The sequence below is a fragment of the Vicugna pacos genome, chromosome 3, assembly GCF_048564905.1.
Source record: "Vicugna pacos chromosome 3, VicPac4, whole genome shotgun sequence".
Lineage (NCBI taxonomy): Eukaryota > Metazoa > Chordata > Mammalia > Artiodactyla > Camelidae > Vicugna > Vicugna pacos.
The window spans coordinates 17,068,812-17,091,068 of NC_132989.1; the positions used below are offsets into that span (position 1 = coordinate 17,068,812).

The 22,257-nt window shown below is 47.3% G+C and overlaps 2 protein-coding genes across 3 annotated transcripts in view; one reads left to right on the top strand and one right to left on the bottom strand.

Moving 5' to 3' along the window:
- Nucleotides 1–7,280, top strand: part of DPYSL3 (dihydropyrimidinase like 3) — a 103,054-nt gene extending 95,774 nt beyond the window's left edge. For both annotated transcript variants that reach the window (XM_015239425.3, XM_006204480.4), the window contains exons 11-14: nt 37–207; nt 1,443–1,622; nt 4,964–5,126; nt 6,532–7,280. In XM_015239425.3, the coding sequence (XP_015094911.2) occupies nt 37–207; nt 1,443–1,622; nt 4,964–5,126; nt 6,532–6,620 (603 nt within the window). In that variant the 3' untranslated portion in view covers nt 6,621–7,280. The remainder of the gene's footprint in view (nt 1–36; nt 208–1,442; nt 1,623–4,963; nt 5,127–6,531) is intronic.
- Nucleotides 7,281–13,271: 5,991 nt separating this feature from the next.
- STK32A (serine/threonine kinase 32A) overlaps nt 13,272–22,257 on the bottom strand; it is a 110,865-nt gene continuing 101,879 nt past the window's right edge. Inside the window, exons 10-12 of the mRNA XM_072955474.1 lie at nt 22,062–22,190; nt 16,285–16,349; nt 13,272–15,913 (exon numbers count right to left, since the gene is read on the bottom strand). Coding sequence (XP_072811575.1) covers nt 15,820–15,913; nt 16,285–16,349; nt 22,062–22,190 — 288 coding nt within the window. The 3' untranslated portion in view covers nt 13,272–15,819. The remainder of the gene's footprint in view (nt 15,914–16,284; nt 16,350–22,061; nt 22,191–22,257) is intronic.

Genomic DNA, 22,257 nt, shown 5'->3' on the forward strand with positions numbered 1-22,257 from the left:
GTGTATGTGTATGTGTGTGTGTGTGTGTTTCAACAGGCCACGGGAAAGATGGATGAAAACCAGTTTGTGGCCGTGACAAGCACAAATGCTGCCAAGATCTTCAACCTGTATCCCCGCAAGGGAAGAATATCTGTGGGTTCTGATAGTGACCTGGTGATCTGGGATCCAGATGCTGTCAAGATTGTCTCTGCCAAGAACCACCAGTCGGTAAGGCCTGAGCGGGCGGGCGTGGAGCCGAGCGGAGAATATGGGCAGGGAACGTGGTCAGGAGAGATGGGTGTTGCTGGTGAACAACAGTCAAGTAAGATGGTGTTGAATAGTCAGGCAAGGATGTGTTGTGATAACCAACCATCCCAAATTCCCAGTGACTTAAAACCTCAGCAGTTCATTTCTCTTTCCCAAAGGGGTGAGCAGAGGAGAGGGGCCCATCACAGTCACTCAGGGACGGGGGCTGATAGAAGCATCATCTCTACACGGGCTTCCATGACTGCTGAGGCCAAGGTTTCAGGACGTGGCCAGTAGTGCACTGGCTCCGAAAGTCTCCCGAGACGTCACTTCCTCTCACACTGCCTTGGCCAGAGCCAGCCCTGTCACCATACCTGACTCTAGGAGGGCAGGAAGCACACGGATACCTCATGCCTAGAAAGAGAAAGAATGCGGGAAAATGGCTAAGCATTTCTGATGACCTCCCCATGAGGAATTTTATGTGGAAGATGATAGTTCAAGTCCAGAAAGGGCTTAATAATACTTGTTAGTAAAAATAGTGTTTTTCAGACAGTTATGTTTCAGGCACTGTGCTTTTAATTCATTGAATCTTTGTAACAGCTTTCACCAGATAGACACAATTATTGTCCATTTTATAGATAAGGAAATGGAGATGCAGAGAGATGAAGTAGTTTATGCAGCCAGTAAGTGGTGAAGCTAGGATTCAAAGCCAGACAACTTGACTCCAAAGTGATGTCCTTAACCACTTTGCAGTAATGCCTTGCACTTACTGAATAAAAGAAGGAGGTTGGGAGAGAGCCCATTTGGGGTGGCAGTGGCCTTTGCTTAAACATTGTGTCATATCCCACTATTTAGCTTTGAGCTATTGAGGACTTGTGTCATGTGACCCATCCACCCAGTACAAGACACAAATACACCATCCCTGAGAGTTATCCAGCTTCTCTTTGAACACCGCTAGTGACAAAAATTCACTTCCACGTGAGGACCTTACTAAAGACTGGCTGATTGCCTTGGCTAGGAAGTCCGCTCTTAGCGAGCGCCTGTCTCCTGGGCCTCAACCTACTGAAAGATCGCAGATGCTCTGCAAGCGTTTGCTGGCTTACCTGGTGAATCAGTTCCCAGTGACGCTGAAGGCAGGATCCCAAGCATAGGAAACCGCCTGCCTCTTTCTCTCCCTACTACAACATCACGGACGCCTTCCCCTCGCCCGTGTCTAGGCTGCGGAGTATAACATCTTTGAAGGGATGGAGCTGCGCGGGGCTCCGCTGGTGGTCATCTGCCAGGGCAAGATCATGCTGGAGGACGGCAACCTGCACGTGACCCAGGGGGCCGGCCGCTTCATCCCCTGCAGCCCGTTCTCGGACTACGTCTACAAGCGCATTAAAGCCCGGAGGAAGGTGAGACGGAGGCAGGGCCCAGAGGTGGGGGGAGGGGCTTTGTGTCCCATCCTCCCAAAGAATTTCACAGCCGCCATCTCTCCTAGATGGATGATCACATGGATTTAATGGACTATAAAAAGGGGTTTCAAAAACCTTTTTGGCTAAAGAAGGATTTTTTTCAAATGATTTCCCATCATTTTTAGAGTGCTTTTTAAAATAATTGAACATTTTAATATTTCAAATAATGTCTGTATAGTTTTTTTTTAACGACATTACTCTTTAAGGCTTACAGTGAGAATCAGCACACCTGTCCCATCCCATGTGTGTCTGGTGTTGCTCCATCAGGGCAAATGTTTACAGCTCTTTTAGCCAATTCTGTGGTTCAGATAAAATCTTACTTATGCCCCTGATTTTACATATAAATAAATAGCTTCACACACACAGGTGTATATGTATATGTACATGTCTACCTCCCTGCCTCCCTCCACATTACAGACAGAGTAGCTCTAGTCTGATAGAGGGTTAAGACCCAGGACTCTGTCTTTTCAGCTCCCCCTCCCGTCCCCACAACCAATCTCCAGGTCACCTTCCCATAGGGAAGCCTTGGGGCTCCTCAGAGCAGGATTTGACCAGCCCTGGGGCTGTGGAATTTGAGTCCTGGTCCTGACCTCTTCAGTTAGAGGAGATACAGTCATCTGCGCACATGGGATGGAGGAGAGGGTGGGGAGAGGAGGAGGAAGGGGCTCACTTGGTAAGTCCCTGTGGGCCAGGCCAGAGGAAACAGCTCATGCCCACCTGTGTGCCTGGACCCACCCTAGTCCCCCTGCAGTGCACTTTCCCTGGGAATCGGTCTCTGAGAGGGAGATTTTCATGCAGGAGGGTCCCTGGGGATTGCTCAGGCTCACCCCTTGTGGCAAAATGAAGGAGGCAAGACAGGGCAGAGGGAGAAGTTGGGCTGGGATGCAGTTATAACGAAGGTCCCAGCTAGTCCTCAGCCGGCTGGTCCTTGAAAAGGGTCTGGGCTTTATCTTCACTCTTTCCTCCCAGACCCCAACCTCTACACTAGTCTTTGAATGTGGGCTAACCCCTGGCAGAGGGTAGGTTTTTGGGCCAGGCGGCTCTCTTCATCCCAAGGCAGTTCTTGGGTGGGACTCCACTGAGACTTTCCAACTGTCAGCCCTTTAGCAGCTGGGAGAAGGGGTCTTTGGATGGTGGTGATGGGGTTCGGGGTTGGGGACAGGAAGTGGGTGCACACTACACTATCCCTTAGAGAGAGGCTCACAGGCACTCAATGCATAAGTGCCCCGCCTGACTCCCAGACCCCAGTGAGCCCACTAAGTGGTCGTCTAGCCTAGGTGTGGACCTTTGCAACATGGGAGGGCCTCCCCATCTCATGAAGCAGCTACCCAGCCCTGCCCGTGAGAACCAACTTCTTTATTTTTGTCTCTTTGTTTTCAAATCTGATGGAAAGTGAACAGATAATCCAATCAGTTATAAAAGCCAAAGTGGAGGATTCAAGAATGATGATGGTGATATGAGCATACATTGAAACAAGTTATTCAGAATTCTGAGAAGCTAGATACTGTGGTGCAGATAGCCCCAGCATGATGTGATCGTGGTTGTCCAATGATTGAGCTCAGATCTTGGGAGTCCCTTATAATTCCAGATGTGGGGTTACGGAGGCAGTAGTTGAGAAGAAGCCAGAGAACCCATATCCCCCAGAGTTCAGTGGGGGATATCGGCCAAGTCCATAACCTCCAGAGGAGAGCGAACTTCATTCTACGGGGTCTACCTCCGTGAAGCCACTCAAGCCGCTCCCTTGTGCTCTGGGCACCTGCACAGCATGTGCTCAACCCCTCTCTGAGCAGCTGCATGTTCCCAAAGTCAGCTGTCCTTTAGTCTACATATCCCTGCGGCCTTCCGCTGTTCGTTCATGACAATGCTCTCAGTCCCTGCACCATCTTTGACTCTGTGTGTGATCATTTTAAAGGCAGGCCATGTGGATTCAAATTCCACACTCCCATTTTGGTCTAAGAGAGAAGAGAATGAAACTCAGACGTCCCATATATCAGCTCTTCATTTCCATTCATGTGGCTTAGCTTCTGGATCCCAAGAAATGCTGATGAAATACAGTTACTGGTCACAGTTGTGGGGGAGATACAGGTAGAGTCATCATCCCACCTTAATCATTAGCATCTGCAAATTTGATGAGCTTTGCCTCTGTGCCTGTACCTGAGTCACTGAGAGAGGAGAAGGAAGGCTCAGTGGCCGACTTCCCTGGAGCCTTACAGTGAGCCGTCCTGTGCTGTCAGGCTCCTCTGGTGGCGTGTGCTCCTGGCCCCACCCCTGGTGGAAGTTATGTACTGAACTTACCACTGCCTTGGGTGATCTTGCAGCATTTGTGTAATAGCCTGTGAGCCCCTTTAGGGGAAGCACCCTGTTCCGTGTGACCATAAGCTCTGGTCACACCAGGCCTGGCATAGAGCATGCGCTCGGGTAATGTTGCTGGCAGGCTCCTCGGTCCCAAGGCAAGTGCACAGCCACAGCTGGAGCCAGTGAGTCAGACCCACTGAATGAGGACACTCATTTTGAGGCTGCCAATTCTGATCTGTGCTGAGGAGCCCGAGTATGTAGCTCCCATGGGAGGGTATCCTTGCCAGCACTTAGAACCTCATCTCAGACTGCTACCCCTCCCACCCGCTATGCTCCAGCCACTCAGGTGGTTTTTCCATTTGGTTATGTTTAGTTGGTTTTGTTGATTTCCTCTGCTGGGAACACTGCCATCCACGCCACTCCTCTGCATCCCCCAGCCTCTTTCCTCCCTCCACCCCGGCCCCTCAGCAAGCTTCCTTGATCCTTAAGGTAGAAGCTCATCTGTTTAGAGAAGCCTTTACCTGCCACCTCCATTATCACTCTATCAACACCATACTTCATTTATTTTATATCACTTCTTTCCTTAAAATAACCTTTTTTCCAGTTTTATTGAGATATAACTGACATACAGCAGTGTGGAAGTTGGAGGTGTGCAGCATGATGATTTGACTTACATACATCATGGAATGATTACTGCATGAGTTCAGGGAACGTCTGTCATCTCACATAGATACATTAAGTAGAAAAAATATTTTCTTCCTTGTGATGAGAACTGTGAGAATTTACACGCTTAACAACTTTCATATGTAAGGCACAGCAATTTTAATTATCTTTATCATATTGTAACTTACGTCCCTAGGAAAAAGAACATAATCGTTGTTTTCTGTTTCCCACCACACACACTTAATTCCATGACACATCTGTGCTGCCTAGAGCAGACCCTTGACTGTTAAAGGAGTAAACAGTGCCGCCTTTCTCTGCCGCAGATGGCAGACCTGCACGCGGTGCCCAGGGGCATGTATGACGGGCCGGTGTTCGACCTGACCACCACGCCCAAGGGGGGCACCCCCGCCGGCTCCACCCGGGGCTCTCCCACACGGCCCACCCCGCCCGTGAGGAACCTCCATCAGTCGGGCTTTAGCCTGTCAGGTGAGTCGGACAAGCTGATGGTGACCTTAGTGAAAAGGAGGGGACAAGGAGGGAGGGGGAAGATCAGACGCTGCAGGCTGGTGGGGATCCCGGGAGATAACTGGGGCCACAAGCAGGAAGGTTTACAGAACCAAGGAGGAGCCCTGGTGAGAAAGTAAGCCAAGGTTCAGGTAGGTTAAAGATCAGGTTTAAATGCTGGTCAGTTCTGCTTAGAGATCAAACCAAACCTGGCAGAGGTAGGGTAGAGGTGGAGGGCGGGGTGGGGTGGGGTGGGGCAGGATGGGATGGTGTCCCTGTAAATCTAGCATGATTTTCTACATTAGACTGAGAGCTGTGCAGTATGTTGTGTTTCCTTTGCCCAGGTTAATAGCTCAGGTTATTTTTATGTTCAAATTGCAGTAGCTTCTTCTAGCCTAGGGTTTTAATTATATTCTCCCCTTCCTTGTTGTAATAATAATGCTAGCAGTATCTCCCATTGATGAACATTTACTGCGGGTTCACTGTATCATTAATGTTGTCTTTAAGAACTATCTGATGTGAATAGAAAATATTCAGTTGCTTCACAACCAGTCATCTTAAAACGGGGGGGAAAAGTGTAGGTTTGCATCTCTATGATCAAAATTTCAAAGTGAGGGAAACCAGTTGACAACAAGAGGAAGAGCTATGTAAAGGGGCAAAAACGGTGTTTGGGGGAGGGAAGAGAAGTAAGAAATGGGAGAAATAGGGAAGTAGGGAGGAAAAGACGTTATGGGGGACACAGTGGAGTGAGACAAAGGAAAAGTGCTAGAAGTTGAGGTGACGTCAGAGATCACGTAAGCCAGTTGCCAGAAATTTTTCAGTGTTGTTGCCTTTTGTCATTGCTCCCTGGCTACCCTAAACTTTTTTTTTTGGCTCCTTTCTGAAAGGACGTGAGCACATAGCAGTGGTTCCTTTTAGCTGTGGCCCCAGGCTGACGGTCATCACTCCAGTTTGTGAGACCCTGGGCAAGTTGCCAGACCTCCCACAGCCTCAGTCACCTGCTCTGCAAAATGGGGTAACACCAGTCCCTCCCGCAGAGCATGCTGATGAGGACTGAATGAGGTGATCTGAGAAGCACTTAAAACATTGCTCGTCACCATGAATGTGAGCTGCTATTTTTCATAGCGTTACTCTTTTTCTTATTATCATTGTGATGATGCCGAGAGTCTAGTGAAATCCAGCAAGAACCTGACTTTTCCTGGCAGAGTGTTGTTTTCAGGAGGGTGGGTATGGAAAGTCTGGAATACTGGGCAGACTGGAATGGGAGTTTCTTGGGAGATGAGCAAGGCACTTAATATCTCACACTCTTCAAATTAATCCAGTTTCTCTCTTGTCCACCCCACCCCCTCCTTTTTTTTCCTCCCTGGGAACTAACTGCCACCTGCAGGCACCCAAGTGGATGAAGGGGTCCGCTCGGCCAGCAAGCGCATCGTGGCGCCCCCCGGAGGCCGTTCAAACATCACATCCCTGAGTTAAGCGACCCCCCTCCCCAAAGAGAGGGGCAGAAGGAAGAAGAGATTCTTTTGAAGCCAAAATGGTACACCAATATTTAAGAAGGAAAGCGAATCCAAACAGTTTCGACCTAAAGAATCAACAAGCCTCAAGCCTTATGTTTCTCCAATGTTACGCTCGCTTGCCTAGCTTTACGAATATTGCTTTGTTTTCTGTTTATGCATAGCCTTGATTTGTTTGCCGCCCCTCCTCCCATTTACAATGCATGCAATCAGACAGGCCACTAAGGTAAAAGAGTCTGCTATATAGTGTTGAGAGCGTGTGTAGTGCTGCATCTTACGACAAGGGGACCGACGAAGCTGGGACGTCAGGAAAATGAACAAAGGGGATGCCGGTCATTTGGGGTGCGCGGGTGGTGGGAGCCGAGAACCAGGCGGAGCTCGGAGGGGCTAGGGTAGGGTGCGTGCGGGGGAGGCGGGTGGGTGAGCATAGGGGTCTCGTGTATTGTGTTGATGAAGTGCGTGTATTTCCACGGAAGATGGCCCCTCGGGGCAGCCGTCACGCCATCACGGTTCCCCCGGGGTCTGCGGAGAAGACGGGAGACCCTCGGGTTCCAGAATTCATCACGTCCCCTCCTAGTAGGTTTTATTCCGTGGAACATTTTATTAAAACACCAAAACCCAATCATTGCTTCCACCTGCTTGGTCTGCCGGTGGTGTTTGGTCGGGCCTCTTTTTCAGTGTTGCTTTCAAATACTTCTCTTTTCTTGGGTTGGGAAGGAAGAGGAGAGAGAGAAAGAACTTCCTCTTGCGCCTGCCATCCCTGCCTCTTCGGTGCTCTTAAAAGGCAGCAGCTGGGAGCACAGCGCGGGCCCTGGGGGAGGGGGAGGGCAGCCGCGCTTAAATGACGCCTCCCACCAAACGCGTGCTGGAGACCACCCTCACCTCGCCCTGCAAACCGAGACAGGCAGGCGCACTTGGTGTCACCGAGTTGGGGCTGGAGCTGAGAAAGGCTTCTCTTGCCATTGGTGAGTGATTCTCTCGATTTCCCAAGACCCAGGCGCCTCCATGATGAAATAGGATTTGTTGTTGTTCTTACTGTTGAAAATTTGTTTTCTCGCGTGTTCCCTAACTTGTATTATTAATAGGGAACCTCAGTTTATACGGGAGTCCAGCAGGGATGTGGGAAGGCCAGTCTGGAGCAGAGGGAGTACGTTCTGTGGCCGTGGTTCTGTTTCTCAATTCTGAACATGTTTCCCCTTCCCTTAGCATATCCTTTGGGAGAACTTTTTGTTTCAGTACCAGAATCTCCCCAAACCTCCAGGTGAGTGGAAGGGACGGGCAGCCTTCCCGACATGATGTGTAAAGGGCTTCAGCTTAAAGCGTTAGCATCCATCTTGTCTGTCAGGCCTGAATGTCCAATTCCGTGTACTACCACTTCTGAAAAGGCAGTTTTGGAGCAAGTTCTGTGAGCCTGGTGAGGATCTGAAGAGCCAGACGCCCATATGCAGGAAAAACATATTCAACCTGGGATCATACTTCTGAGCTCAGGGGATCCAGCTGGTGGATCCTGTAACCCTGTGTACTAAGTACTTTCAAGAAAAAAACAAGCCTGAAACACCTTTCAAGTGCTAAGGAGAAGCTGCTACCTCTGCAGGTTTTAGTAAGTTGAAGATCAGAGAAAAGGGAACACGTAGCTAGAAAGGAATTTGGGAATAGCCAGAATTTCCCTAGGAAGCTAATTTCTGTTCTAATCATGAAAATGATGATTTCCCCTCATAAAAGGAGTCTTGCTATTTTTAAGGCTTTTTCATGGTGCCTTTATTTTAAGGGGAACTTAAGTGAAGGGGAGGATGTTACTCTTGATTTATAAATGAAAGATTTGGGGGCCTATGAGTGACAGTTTTGCAGGCAGAGGGAGCTACCCAGATCCAAAGCACGTGTATATGTACCTCACTGGCTGGGCTGTGCTTCAGAATATGTTGCAGTACCAGCCATAACCACCAGAGGGAGGAGAAGGCACGTAAAGTACTCTTGTCCGAGCCCCCATCATCGCGTGTCGTCTGCTGCTCTTACCCAGCCCCCGAGTCCAGCTCATCTTCCCGTGACCTCTCTGCGCCGTGAAAATAAATGGGCCGCGCTTCACGACCACATTGGTTGCCCTTGGGACTTCTGAATGACACATTCAGCCAGAACTTTATATTCTACATGTTTTCCATGCTGTAGGGACAACCCCTACATGCCTTCATGATGGGCAACGTTACCCAGGAAGTCTCCCTTTCTTCGCTTACTGTTAGGAACTTTCTAAGCATGGAAGTTCCTGAGAATTTCAAGAAAACTCCCCCTGTTTTCTTGACTGTGATTTCTGGTTCCTTGTTACTTAAGTTAAAGTTTATATTCCAATGTGCCCTGTTCCGTGAGACCCATCAGAGAGCCCTAGACAAAGGGTTTAGGAAGAGACCGTGACGGCGAGTCACACACAGCCCTGTTGGAATTCCCTGGCATCTCCCCTGGCGGTAGGGGGGCGTGCCGCATCTTCCGTCAGCCCCGAGCTTCCTTCTGCTGTCTCATCTCTTGGCCTGGCCCCTCTCTGAATGCCCTGCCTTCCCCCCAACCTTCTCACGTCGTTCCAACCCCAGCTGGCAGTCACCTGGGAGGGCCACCGTCTTGGGTAGCTGAGAAGGTATTAGTTGAACTGTTCTATCAGCCACCCCACTTGAGATACTTCTAAGTTTTCTAGAGATGGTGGGATTGTAGTTATCCCCAAAATGGGTTTCCTCAAAGTCCAATCAGCCTATGGCCTTTTTCCTCATGACTCCACCCACAGAGTCATGCTCTGCTCCAAAGCCTCAGTCCCAAGCCTGGACTTGGTTCACCCTGAGGAAGCCCTTCCCAGCAGCTTCCTGCCACAAGCTTCCCAGGCCGTTCCCCTGGAGAACTCCAGCTCGAGTCCCCACGTCCACCTGGGCTGTCCCGGGCAGCCAGCATTCCTTGTAAGTTCCCTGCTTGGAGATGGTGTGTGGGTGTTCAGTCCTGTGTCTGGTGAATATGGACAGACGGTAATCTCCCCGTGATCTGTGGTAGCTGTGAGGCGGCTCTGAAGTGTGAAGAGCTCTTTGGTTTGAACCGTGAAAAAAACCTGTGTCTTGAGTTTAGCTGAGATTAAGAAGAAAAAAAAAAATTCATCAAGTGACTGTTACTGTAAACCTGGTTATTAAAATAACTATGAAACTGCAGCTGTCGTCCTCAAGCCTCCTTCCGTGTGTGACGTGCCCTTCTTCCTAAACTGTGACAGTTGCACGACAGGACTGACGGGGTTAGTAAGAGGGGCGGCTCTGATGCAAACAGTTACGCTCAGAAAATCTGGGGACTTTCTGTCTTTTCAGTTCAGCTTGAGTTTTGGCCTCAGAGTTAGATGACCATTTTTGAAACTGTGGGAAATAACTAAATTATTTTTAATGAGTCATCAAGTTTAGTATTGATGTAAAAAATGATTGCCATTTGGGATAAATCTAGTTGAGTACAGAACAGATCCTGAAGTCTTTGTTTGTTTTTGGTCATCTCCTTAAAGTGCTTTCTGCTTCTTCCTAAAAGCCTGGACTTTGGGAAAATTCAAACTAAGCATGTTCCAAAGTATATTCTTTAGCAGACTGTTTCCAAGCGGTCTAATGAGTGTGGAAAAGGATTATTTACTATGTCTGCTCCTCTGAGAGATTTAAAGTACATATTCTCAAGTTAAAGGATCTGTTTTGTAAGTCTTTCAATATTTGTCTAGCTCACAGTTCTCAAGCTTTTTTTGACTACTGAACCCTTCTGTATCATCTTTTAAACTTTCCACTAGACCTGTTAAGACTAAACCCTTTTGGGGTTAACACTCCTGGATCCAGTTACAGTTGATGTGGGACATTTTTCTTTGCAAATGTTAGACTCGTGTAGGCAAAGACAGTTTTTTGGAAAGGGTTTTTTAAAGTCTGGTGTTTTAAAGTCTGGTGTAACTGAGAACTTGAGGGATAGATTTGGGTAGACTTAAGCATAGCTGGATGGAGAACATTGTTTCTTTCCATCTCTGAGCCCTGCTTGCCTTTAGTAAGTGCCTCGTTCTTGGGAAGGCTCTTTCCAGGTAGGAGCAAAACTGGCCGTCAGCATCTCCAGGCTTGCATTTTACCTACTTAGCAACTTCAGGGGGAGAGAGGCTCCCTCAGCAGTGCCAGCCAGGGAGGCTGATTCTGATTGGTCCAGCTTGGTCACATGCTCACCACTGTCCTAGTCGCTGTGGCCCTGGAGATGGGGCTAATTGGCCACACCTGGGCACGTGCCCCACCCCTGAGCCACTGAACCACGTGGACTCTTAATGCAAATTAAGTCAATCTGTGATCCCAGCAGAAGAGGACGTGGATGCTGGGCAGGCGAAAAGAGCAGGTGGCCACGGCTCCAATCACAAGCCTGCAGGGCACGAGTGCTTTGCTCAGCCAAGTATCTGCATATAGTTTGGGGCAGGTGGAGAAGGGGAGCGGGGGTGGTCATTTCTGACAAATTGTTTTTCTGTGTGAACTCCCCTTGGTTTGGCAGCACAATGCTGTCAGTACAGGAGCACAGAAACCACCTCAGATGCTGCTCTGAGCATATAAAGAATTATTTCAGGTTGACACCAGTTTTGGTGATTAATAAGCTTTGGCCTGTGGTCTCATTTTGTGACTCAAACTTAGAATGGATGAAACACCTCTCCCTGCTCGTGACCAGGGTGGCAGCTGAGCCCTGCTTAGGATTAGCGTGGTGTAAAGGGCATGGTCAGTGCTTAACAAGAGCTCAGCCTGCAGGGCTCTCAAGGAGATGAAGCAGTTTTTAAGTTGGTGAAACTCACGTTGACTTTCACACTTCTGCGGACTGGAGGTATTCAGGGCTGAGTCACGGCAACCGGTGGGGAATGAGAACACGGAATAGGAACAACAAGGTCTGTCTGGTTTCAAAGAGCTTTTTGGATCAACATTGCTACCATCAAGCTATCACTCGGGGAACACCAGCCGTGAGCAGGAAATGGGATGACAGGGCCAAAGCAACCTGCAGAAACGAGATCACATCCTTAGGGCTGACATTCCTCAGAACAGAAAGAGGTCTAGAGGGCGCTGAGAACGTGACAGGACACTTAACGTGACCTGGACAACAAAACACTCAGCATGCAGGACTTCAGAGCCCCCAAGACCCACAAGTACCTATCACCAGAGTCAGCTGGCCTGCTGGCTGCTAAGCTACTGTGGGTCCGAGAGGTGGTGAGGTGGTTGGAAGTTCCCTCGATTCTCCCCTAAAGAAGTTGCTTCTGGCTGCGAGAGTACAGAGCTGTCGTTACCCTCCTGTCCCAGGATATGGGCCTTGGGACACCCACCTGCTGCTTGTGTGTGTGGGACAGGACCAAGACGTTGAGGGCTAGGAAAGCAGAGTGCTGCAAAATAGGTGCGTGGACTGCCGTGGCCTTCAGGTCATGGTGAGAGGGCAGATCCAGGATTCTGGGCTGTGCTTCCTGAGGTGTGAATACTAGAGGGGTCAGGATTTCAGTTTTCTTAGTTGTTTCAGCTGGACTGTGATGCACTGTGTTCTTCTAGAACATTTGACACCAGCTTGTCTCTGGTCTAGGAGAGTCTTCACAGCAGGAAGTGGTGACTTTGGGAACCCATAACCCTACCCCTAGGGGACACGATTACACACACACACACACACAAAGCTGACAAAGAAGGGTCAGTGGCTTACTGTGTACAGAAGACGCTTTAATACACGCAGGCGCAATGACAGCTCAGCAGAAGCACGTATTTCCCATCCAAGGGCTGCCCGTTCACAGCAGCACACATAACTGGAGTCTGGGTTTTTCACATCAGTTTTCTTTGTATGACACACTGAGATTGTAAGAAACAGGAATCACAGGCAGACAGTTTCTAGGAAACGGGGATTTGTGTCGACAGAATGCAAACACCAAAACAACTCAACTGTGTTCTTCGTGCTTTTCATTCAGCCTTTGAAGCATTAAAGCCGTCGCATTACTGCATCAGCCAAAAGCAGCAACACTAGTCCCTGTGAGCTCTGTGACCCCCTTTCTCCCTGTGTTAAATATTCATCCGTACAGTCTAGAAAAACCATGATGATAGTCTAGTTGTTTCTGTCCCATCAGAAGCAGCCTAACCACTCAGTAGTTAAATTACTCTAATTAACTGAGCAATGCTCTGCGCAGTTTGACATTGATTTCCTGCCCCAGCAATGCCCTCGGCTAAAACCAGTGCTGCCATCTGGGCTGGAGGCCATTAGCAAAGTATTACCTTCCATGGAGTTTGGGTCATGGTCAGGGTCCCGGGGCCGCCCCACCACCCATTTGCAGTCCCTGTGAACGCGCGGGGGTGGGCGGCCCCACTGCAGCGCCAGAGCATTTGAACCAGGAAGCTCCTGGTCTTCAAAACCTGCTCAGACTTTTCAGATGCTCCACACAGGTAAAGGAGGGAGCTGTGAGGAGAGAGAGTTTCCAGAAATACCAGACAAAAGGATGTAAGAACCACCCTATTTTCTAAAATTCTTAGCCCCGAGCCTTGGTTGTCACAAGCCTTGGTGAGTTATGTTCCACCAAGCAGGGTAGTAAACTTTAGCCCAAGTCACAGCATTAACCAAAGGATCTGATTTCGACGACTAGCAATCACAGTAAGGATTTAGGGATCCTTTTATTTTTTAGAAAACTTTTTTGTCCTGATGCCCAAAATGTCCAGTGGTGGGAGGTGCTTAGAATCAGCTGTTCTCCACCAACGGCTGTAATGCTGCGGCTTTTCTAACCTGAAACACATTGTGAGTCTGTGGTCTGATTAGGACTGGAAATCAGTCTTCTCTCTGAGGCTGTGCTCTGTCAGTGCACCCATGGTTCCTGAAAACCCGTAAAGGTGCCTTAGACACAGAAGCAGGTCATTGGAAGTAGAAACTAGGGATTCAACTTATAGAGGCTGTATTGGGTTCCTATCCCATTATAAACTCTGTAGATGTGGAACAGAGCAGAGGATTAACTCCCATCCCAATGGAGATCCTACCAATCCCGTTGCACTTGGGTGTTTCCTAAAGTCTCTCCTTTGGGATGATACATACAAGGTCATAGCAAGAGGAGGAGCCAGATGGCTGGAGCGATGAGTCAACAGCACATCAGAGCTTGAATTGAAACAAATGAAAGACGGAAGTTGGTAAACACGTAAGTGGCTGCTGACACTCCTGGTTACCAGCCTGGAGGAGGATCTGGTCACCTCCTTATAGCTCTTCTCAACCCATCCCTCCACTTTGGGAAATTGAGTCAGAGTATATACTGTTTGGAGGAAAATCAGCACAGACAAATAATGCAGGAGATATGTAGAGAAAAGGAATTAAACAACACAAGAGCTGCTGTTTACTTCTTAACAAAAATACGGTTACTCTTAAACAGGCACTGTTTCACAGCTCATCAAGGCCAGAAGCTCTGGGCCTATGAGTTGAGCAAGGAGAAAACCATAAATGCTGAGTTAAAGTTCCGCACTGGCTTTCTCCCCCTTTTTGGTTGCCCCACTGCAACCTCCCTTCTGGGAAAGTCCTTTGTAGCTGGCGGCCGTTTCTGTTACTTCTGCCCATTTCCACCTGGCTGGTTTCCCAACTGGGTGCCAGTCTGGTCTCCCGCGTTGCCAGCTGACTGCCATCTCGGTGAGGCCCATCCTCTGCATAAGTAAGGATGAGGTGCGGTGATCTGAGTGGCCAAGAGTCAGCCCCTCATTCTCCCCGTTCATTCTGGACCACTCGGCAGCGCCTGCAGGTTGCCAAGAAGAGTTTCTCTGCAAAGATCTGGGCATCAGGGGAGTGGAGTGAACATGCCTCACTTGGGTGAACTGAACTTTGTGTTCAGCAAATACATAAATAAAACAGAAAGAAAAAGAGTGAAATATCAAGCAGATTTTAAATAAGCAATCCTGCCCGCCACTCTCATCGTAAGTGCAAGTCAGTACTGCTGCTCCCTTAGTCAGCCTCCGTGACCTTGGACCTCTCAGAGGTGTGCGGACCCTGTGGTTCCAGGTGTGGGTCCAGTCTCTGTAAGTGTGTACAATCTCTTCATCATTTTAGTTCACCTGGAGTCAGCCAAAAATGAGACCAAACATTAAAGACAAAACGAACCCCCCAAAATGACCCATTTCATTAGCAAAGGGTCTCGTGATACTGGGCTTCTTTCAGAAAAGATACTCACTTTATGTTATGTATAATTAAAAGGATTTTTCAAGGGTAAATTTTACTATCATCCCGAATTCCCCTCATGCTCGAACTTCGGCTGTAACTCCCGCATAAGGTACACCCTCGGTGTACTACAGGGCGGCTGTGTTTTCAACGTGGCGATATTCTTTTCTGATGCTCTCCAGACACAGGTCTCTGACAGTCTTAAGGGGACAACTAGCTCTCAAGGAACATGCTTCTAGAAGAAGGCAAATAGTGTGCTAATAAATATTCCACAACTGGCTTGCTCAGAAGGGGAAAGAAAAAAGGCCCTGATTTGTAGCATGTCAGTTTCCGTGGTATAAGTACTTCCGCCGTCACCAATTTCAGCCTCCCCACTTCACATCCCTGTGCAGGGAATTGGAACAGATGTGCACGGCCGGCTCTTTATGAGCTGATACAAGCTGCTGTGGTGTCCTGACCCCAGCACACTACCGGAAGGTCCTCAAAAATCTGTGTCACTGCTAATCTCTCCTACTCATTTCTCCTTGAGTGGATTCCTTACTCCTGTTCAATTGGGTTTGGGGATTCTGATCTCTGTGAAGTTTTCTAGCTCTGAAGAGCCTCACCCCATCACCCACCTCTGTCCATTTGTCACAGTGTAATTCAAAGGAGTGGAAAAATAAATCTACATCCAAATCTTCCTTTCAAAATAAAAACAAAGGCTGTTGAGAAGAACAGGATGATGGGAGGAGAAGTCAGAGTCGAGCTCTAGTTTTAACCTCTCATGTCAGAGGAATAAACTGAAGCAGAGAAAGCAGTTCAGTGACTTGCTCAAGGTCACACAGTGGAGACACGAGTTCCCAGAAGCCCAGGGACTCGTCACTGTATCCCGCTGCCCCCTTCCAAAGGTATTCATTCAGTGTCTCAGGTGTGTGAGGTGTGGAGAGGTGAGAATCACTGTCAGCTCCTCCTGACATGGAAATCAGAAGCTCCTGGCCCAAGGTGCCAGGAAGTGTCCCAGGAAGAAGATGTTGACTTCACAGGTTGTTATTCCGGCTGTCCTCTTCCTGGGGGTCTTTGGTTTGTTCCAAGGCTACATTTGCTTGTCTTGTATTAAAATCCCTTTTTACTCTTAAAAGGAAAAAAAAAATAAGGTGGGTTTATTCACTGAAGTGAAAAAGATACAAGCTTTTGAAATGACAGCATTAAGCCCAGCAATTTATAAAGAGGCATGAGCCAGGGTAACCTTAAAAAACACTGACTTTAAATATTTGTAATTCCCCATTCTTCCGCCCTTCCCATCAACAGAAACCTGAAGCCAAGCTATTTTATCTGTTACAATTGTTGAAATCTCTTACAAGAAAAGGTTTCTGAATTTTCCAGATTTTCTGCATCATTTTTGTGATGAGAAAGAATAAAAAATATATTAAAGCTTTGCAAGTACAATCTGGCTGAAACACTCCATCATCGGCTGAGCAGCTCTTCTTCTGTGAGTTACTTACTTTTCTCTGTTGAAAATGATGAACTCCTTCTGGACAGACTCGAGGTGCTTTTGAAGAACGCACGTCTTCCAAGTGGACGTTGGAAAGAAAGAAAGCGGTATAGTTAGCAGGCCATAAAGATCGTCAAACAGCCAATAACCTATTGAATGTCTGTTAACTGAGTGGCCCAAATCGATGAAGACTAGTGTATCTTCAGTGTGGATTGTATCTGAAAGTTTACTGCAGGAGTGAGACCCCAACCAGATTAACAGAGGGGCAAATAATAGGAAAGAAGCAGAGGAGAAGATACGTCAGCTCTCTGCTCCCCACAATGAGGCAGCAAGGAAGACCTGGGTCAGGGCTTCTCAGCTTAACGTTTTTTAGCTGTTGAGCCCGAGAAGAAACCACAGCTTCAAGGCAGGTGGGGACCAGGGTTTACGGAGTTGGCCACCTACTTGCTTCTCATCTCCGGGCCCTCATGTGAAAGGTCTGGGCGTTCTGAAACCAAGTCCCCTAAAACCGAGTTCCCCTGCCAAGTTTATGGTTACCCTCTCTATCCAAACTTTAGTCCCTTTTCTTGTCCTGCCCCTGTTCCCCTCAGGATTGAGGGGTATCAAAGAGAAAGAGGGACTGAAACTGAGCAGGACCCTGTGGGGCTTTCCCAGGTCCAAAAGTCCCTCTGTGTCCCCAGTTTCTTGTTTGTAGACGAAAACAAAAAGGCTTTAGTCTCCTAGGTCTTCCTCAAATTCCAAAGGGCAGGCTTAAGCTGTTAACAGTTAGGGTGACAGAGTCACAGGACTCCTAGGTCCTCCTGCAAGGATACAGGTAACAATCTGATGCATATCTTTGAGTTGTTCTGCAGAAACTAAGACCCACCCCCCAACCAGTGGAGGATGGTGACTGTGTGCTGAGCACACGCGCTAGACCCCAGACTGGTTGGAAACAGAAAGTTGAGATCCCTGAAACTTCACTCTGTTATCTGACCACCAACCAATGAGAAGAAAGTCCAGGAGCTGATCATGCATCCACGACCCTCTCCCCTAACCCTGTCTTTAAACACTCTTGCCTGAACGCCATCAGGGAGCTTGGGTCTTTTGAGTACAAGTGGCCCGTTCTCCTTGCTTGGCCCGTGTATTAAACTTTCTCTGCTCCCAACTCTGATGCTTAGGTTGGTTTGGCTTCACCGTGCATCCAGCACCAAACTTGGGTTCAACAACAGTCCTACTTGGATTTAATGACTATCCTACAGACATGTCTTCACACTGAATTCGGCTGGAACGTTCCCCTCAACAGCTGCACTGGGGTCGATTAACTACACTTCAGTTGTGGGGAGCAGCCTTCTTCATCTGTGACTTTCTCACTGATTTGCAGAGCATTAGCTTGGACACTTCACTGCCTGGCTGTCAGTATCTTTTGATGACTTTTCTGTCATAATGAGAAAGTTTAACCTCAAAGAAAAAGGGTAACAATCATCAGGCCCAGGACAATGTCAGCCCAGACCAAGTGTTTGAAAAGTCTGCAACAGAAAACACCCAAATCACTTCTGATGAATGCCACTCTTCTCTGGGGGGAAAAATCATTCATTCATTTGGATTTTAAATCCAGGAATTTGAAAATCCTAAGTCCTCAAGTACTGGAGAGTTTTTTTTTTTCCTTTTCTGAACAAATATTTAAGGGACAGGAGAATAAAAAAAAGAGAAGGAATTTCAGAGAGGAGGGGAGGGGAGCAAAACAAAAGAGAGAAGGAAGACTCTACACCTCGCTCTTACCCCCAGCTGGGGTACTCGGAACCCTGAGCGTTTCCAGGATCAGCCACTGGGACATGAAGCTACGGGGTAAACACGATCTGATAGCTTCTTGGAGTAGCAACTTTACACCAAGATTTTAGAAAAAATATTATTTTCTTCTTTTGTTTCTATTTTTTTGTATCTAGAAAAAATATTTTTAACATTAAAATATTATACAAAAAACAAAATATACAATGTTTTAACATATATAATATTTTGTGTTTACATATTTTATATATTTATATATATTTATATATTTTATATACATGTATTTCTATACACATTGTATTTCTATACATTTTAGAAATACATAAAATATATGTATATAATATAAACATATATAAGTATATACATATATAAACATAAAATGTTATATAAACTATAACACGAAAAATATTTAAAATATTAATATTTAAAATATTTTAACATTAAAAATCACGATGATAGTCAAATAAAATGCAGATATCCACATGTGTTTTTTCCTGTATCACAGAACTCTGTTTTATTTAAACAAAGACGTGAAAGGCACACTCAGAGATGAGGCTGTGACACGGAACTGCAGACCCCATGAGCCCCGCCCCGGGCCCCAAAGGGCTCACAGGCAACATGTTCTGTTTCCTCTCCTTTGGGAGGAAAAATGTAAGCAGCACAGCTCCACGGACTAGTCAACAGGAGTAGCCAGAAACAGAGTGTGAGGGCAGGAGCGGGGAGCAAACAGGATGGGGGGACTAGTGGGTTGTCCGTGACCGAGAAGGGAAATGTTGGATAAAAATCTTAGAATGTGCGTCTCAGGGATGAGAGAGAAAATAGTGATCAGACTGGTATCAGTGGAGATGGATTCAGAAATGTCTGACGGGTTTAGAGCAGGTGGAGATCTCGGGAGGCAGAAACAGAGGACTTAGAGCATTTGCTCCCACAGCAGGCAGACTGGGTGGTGTGCCAGTCTTTTTGGTTCTTTAAAGGGGTTGACAAGCTGAGAGGGATTAAAGTGGAGAATATTCTGGAAGCAAAAAAACAACAGAGACGTCTACGGTGAGCATGAACAAAAGAAGAATGAAGTTAGAGGTCAGGGGGGAGGTGGAAACGTTAGCTATCTTGATTGTGGTGGTGGCTCCGTGGGTGTGTACATCTATCAAAATACATCCCATTGCACATCTGAAATATGTGTAGTTTGCCGTACAGGAATCATGCCATTAAAAAAAAAGGAGGAAGTAGGTTGGAAAAGTAAAACATAAAGCAGCTAAGTTTTGGCAGACATGTTACACGTTCTAATTGACTCAGATCAGTCTATGAAGTTAGTACCAATACTAACTCCGTTTTGTAACTGAGGAAACCAAGACACAGGGGGAAAGAACCTTAGCTTTTACTCGATTTAATCACATGCTGGATTCTACAGCTTTGGGTGGTAACCTGAGCGGCACACCTGAAGAACGCTTAAAAATCCTGCTGCCCAGGCCACACCCCCAGACTCAAATGAATGAATAAACATGATAATAATATAATCACTTGCTAAGACTGACCCTCACATTTTAAAATCCTTGAGTAGAGAGAAAGTGCTATTTTGAGATTCACCATCCTTCTGATGCTTCTTTGGGAGAAGACTAACTCTTTGTTTTGAAGCAAAATCCTTTTTATTTTTAAACTGAGGCTCTAAGATTAGGAGAAATTGGAGTAAAACGGTGGAATAGGCAGCTCTGGGCTCCCACCCCTCAAATGAAACAGACAAATTCAAGCAGAAACTGTCACAGCCAACATCGTCAGAACTCTGGAAAGCAATCAAAGGTTTATAGCAACCAAACAAACACTGAATCAAGAAAGAAACAACTTAAAAATGGTTATGCATATTTTACCATGATAAAAAAAGTTACAAACAAGATGAAACAAGCAAAAAGATTAAGAAGATGTAAACTCTGATTAAGGATGTAAAGACCTCTATATCATGGGCAGAGCTGCTGCTTGGCGAGTGATTCTGAAGTTGATATGAGACCTGGGAGGAAGAGGAAACTGCTTTTTTTCTTCTGCTTAGTATTAGAAAATGCTGGGGGTTCTGTACTGTGGGTCAGTGGCTCATGGCCTTTTCCAGCAGGGGAGGGAGTTTGCCCCACAACCGGGTGGCTGGGTGCAGGTTAGAACTAGGACGGTGGAGGACCAAAGGGAGACGTCCCATGGGTGGAACTTGATTTTGTAATTCTAAGAACAGCAATGACCAGTCGACCAGTTGACACTGTTTAGTTTTAAACTTTTCTTCTTTCAATGAATTGATCGAAGACTTGTTGAGCCTCTACTGTATTAGAGGCACTCTTGGGGTACCATGAAGGCAATGTGGGTAAGACGGATCTGGTCTTCACCCACAAGAAGCGTTCACTTCAGTGGGCCAGAAAAATAAACGTAAACAAACATATAAATAAAACATTTAAAAACCATGTTAATGTTGCAAAGGAATAAAAAATAAGGGCTGAGAAGGAGAAAGATGGTGAGGGGACCTCATCTTTGCTACATTTAAGGGTGGCATTTAAGGAAGGGAGGAAACCCCTAAGTGAAAATCCAAGAGGAGAACCTTACAGGAAAAGAGAACAAGTGCCCTGAAGAAGGACAAGACTTGCAGTGCTTGAGGGTCGGACACCTGCAGGGCCAGTGTGGCTGGAGAGATCTGAGTGAGTCAAGAATGGTCGAGTATAAGGATGGTGCCGGGAGAGGCAGACAGACCACATGGAACACGGTAGGCATGGCAAAAAGTTACAAATTGCTATCATCTCTAACACTTCAGAAAACTTACAACACAGACGATGTCTGTCTCTCCATGTGGGGGCCTGTTAGCAGAGGAGTGGGCACAGGCAAGCTCTCCAGGGGCATGGGCCTGGAGAAGCCAGTTGGTTATGATATGAAGAAGAACAGATCATTAGCAGGAAGAGAGTTGAAGCGAAAAACAACAGGCAAGAGGGGTCTGTGGCTCAGCTAAGCATTCCTCGGAGGGCCCTAGGAAACACTTATGGGTGGGAATCTGTCAAGAGGCCAGTTCTGTGGACAAGCAGGATGTGGACATTGGTTACTCGACCATTAAAGGGCACAGTGGCCCCTGAGGACTAGGGAAACCGGGGACAGTGAAGATACGCATTTGTTTGCACAGCTATTTTCATCACAAGAGTATGCGTTCTTCCAGAACAGAGATGTCACTGAATGCAGGAATTACATCGCAAATTTATCTATTTTCAGCGTTGAGCACACAATGTGGCAGATAACAGGGATTCAATCAAAGTAGCCTAAATAAATGTATGGAGGGAGGGAGGGATAGATGACCGTTCGTTGAGTGGGTACGGAGGTGGGTGGGTGGATGATGATGTGGATTAATGGATGACCATTAGCAGCCAAGTGGATATTTATTCCTTCACCATCATTATAATACATAGAACCACATGTGTAAAATCCTGCTGAGTCCCTGCGAGCTACTATACTAAAATCTGAGATCTTTAACTGATAGAGAATAATACTGTCAGTTACAAAATTAATTTGAATCAGCCTGAGATCCAGCAGTAGTGCTCAACCACATGGAATTCTGTGTTTTCTGTGAATAGATAGCACAAGATTTTGCTTCTGGCAAAGACCAGACACTCCCTCTAGGGCTGGCTGCTCCCCGTGACTCCTTGATGGGCGGGGGCCCAAAACACCCCTGCCTTGTACTCTGGGACCCGCCCACTGCCTGCCCTTCTAGGGGTGGTCACCTGGCCCAGGCTTGGCCAATTAGAATCTCTCCTAGGAGACGGCAAATTTTAAAGGGAGAGGACAACGAGTGAATCAAGTTAATGGCAGAGATCTGGGGGGGAAGGTTCAGGCTTGCAATGTTGCTGGAGGCCCACAGAGCTGCCCTTTCAGAAGCGGGGGTGTCCAACCCCTCCTCAGATTCCCAAAGCAGCAAAATCAAGGTGCTGGGATGACCTCCCACCAGAAGCTCCCCCAGTGAAATGCAGCGGCCATGAAGAGCCCCGGGACCCTGAGTCGGAGGGGACTGCTTACCTGGGAGGAGTCACATTTCCGCATCTCCTTCTCCTTCTTGGCCAGGCGCTTCTTCTTCTTGTGCAGAGGCTTGGACTCCAAAATCATTTCTTCGAGTTCAAAGGTGGGGTCGCAGTTCAGCCTGCCTTTCTGCAAGGAAGACAGGTTGGTTCGCTCTTTACATTCCTGCATCTTTCTAAAAATAAAACTCGACCGA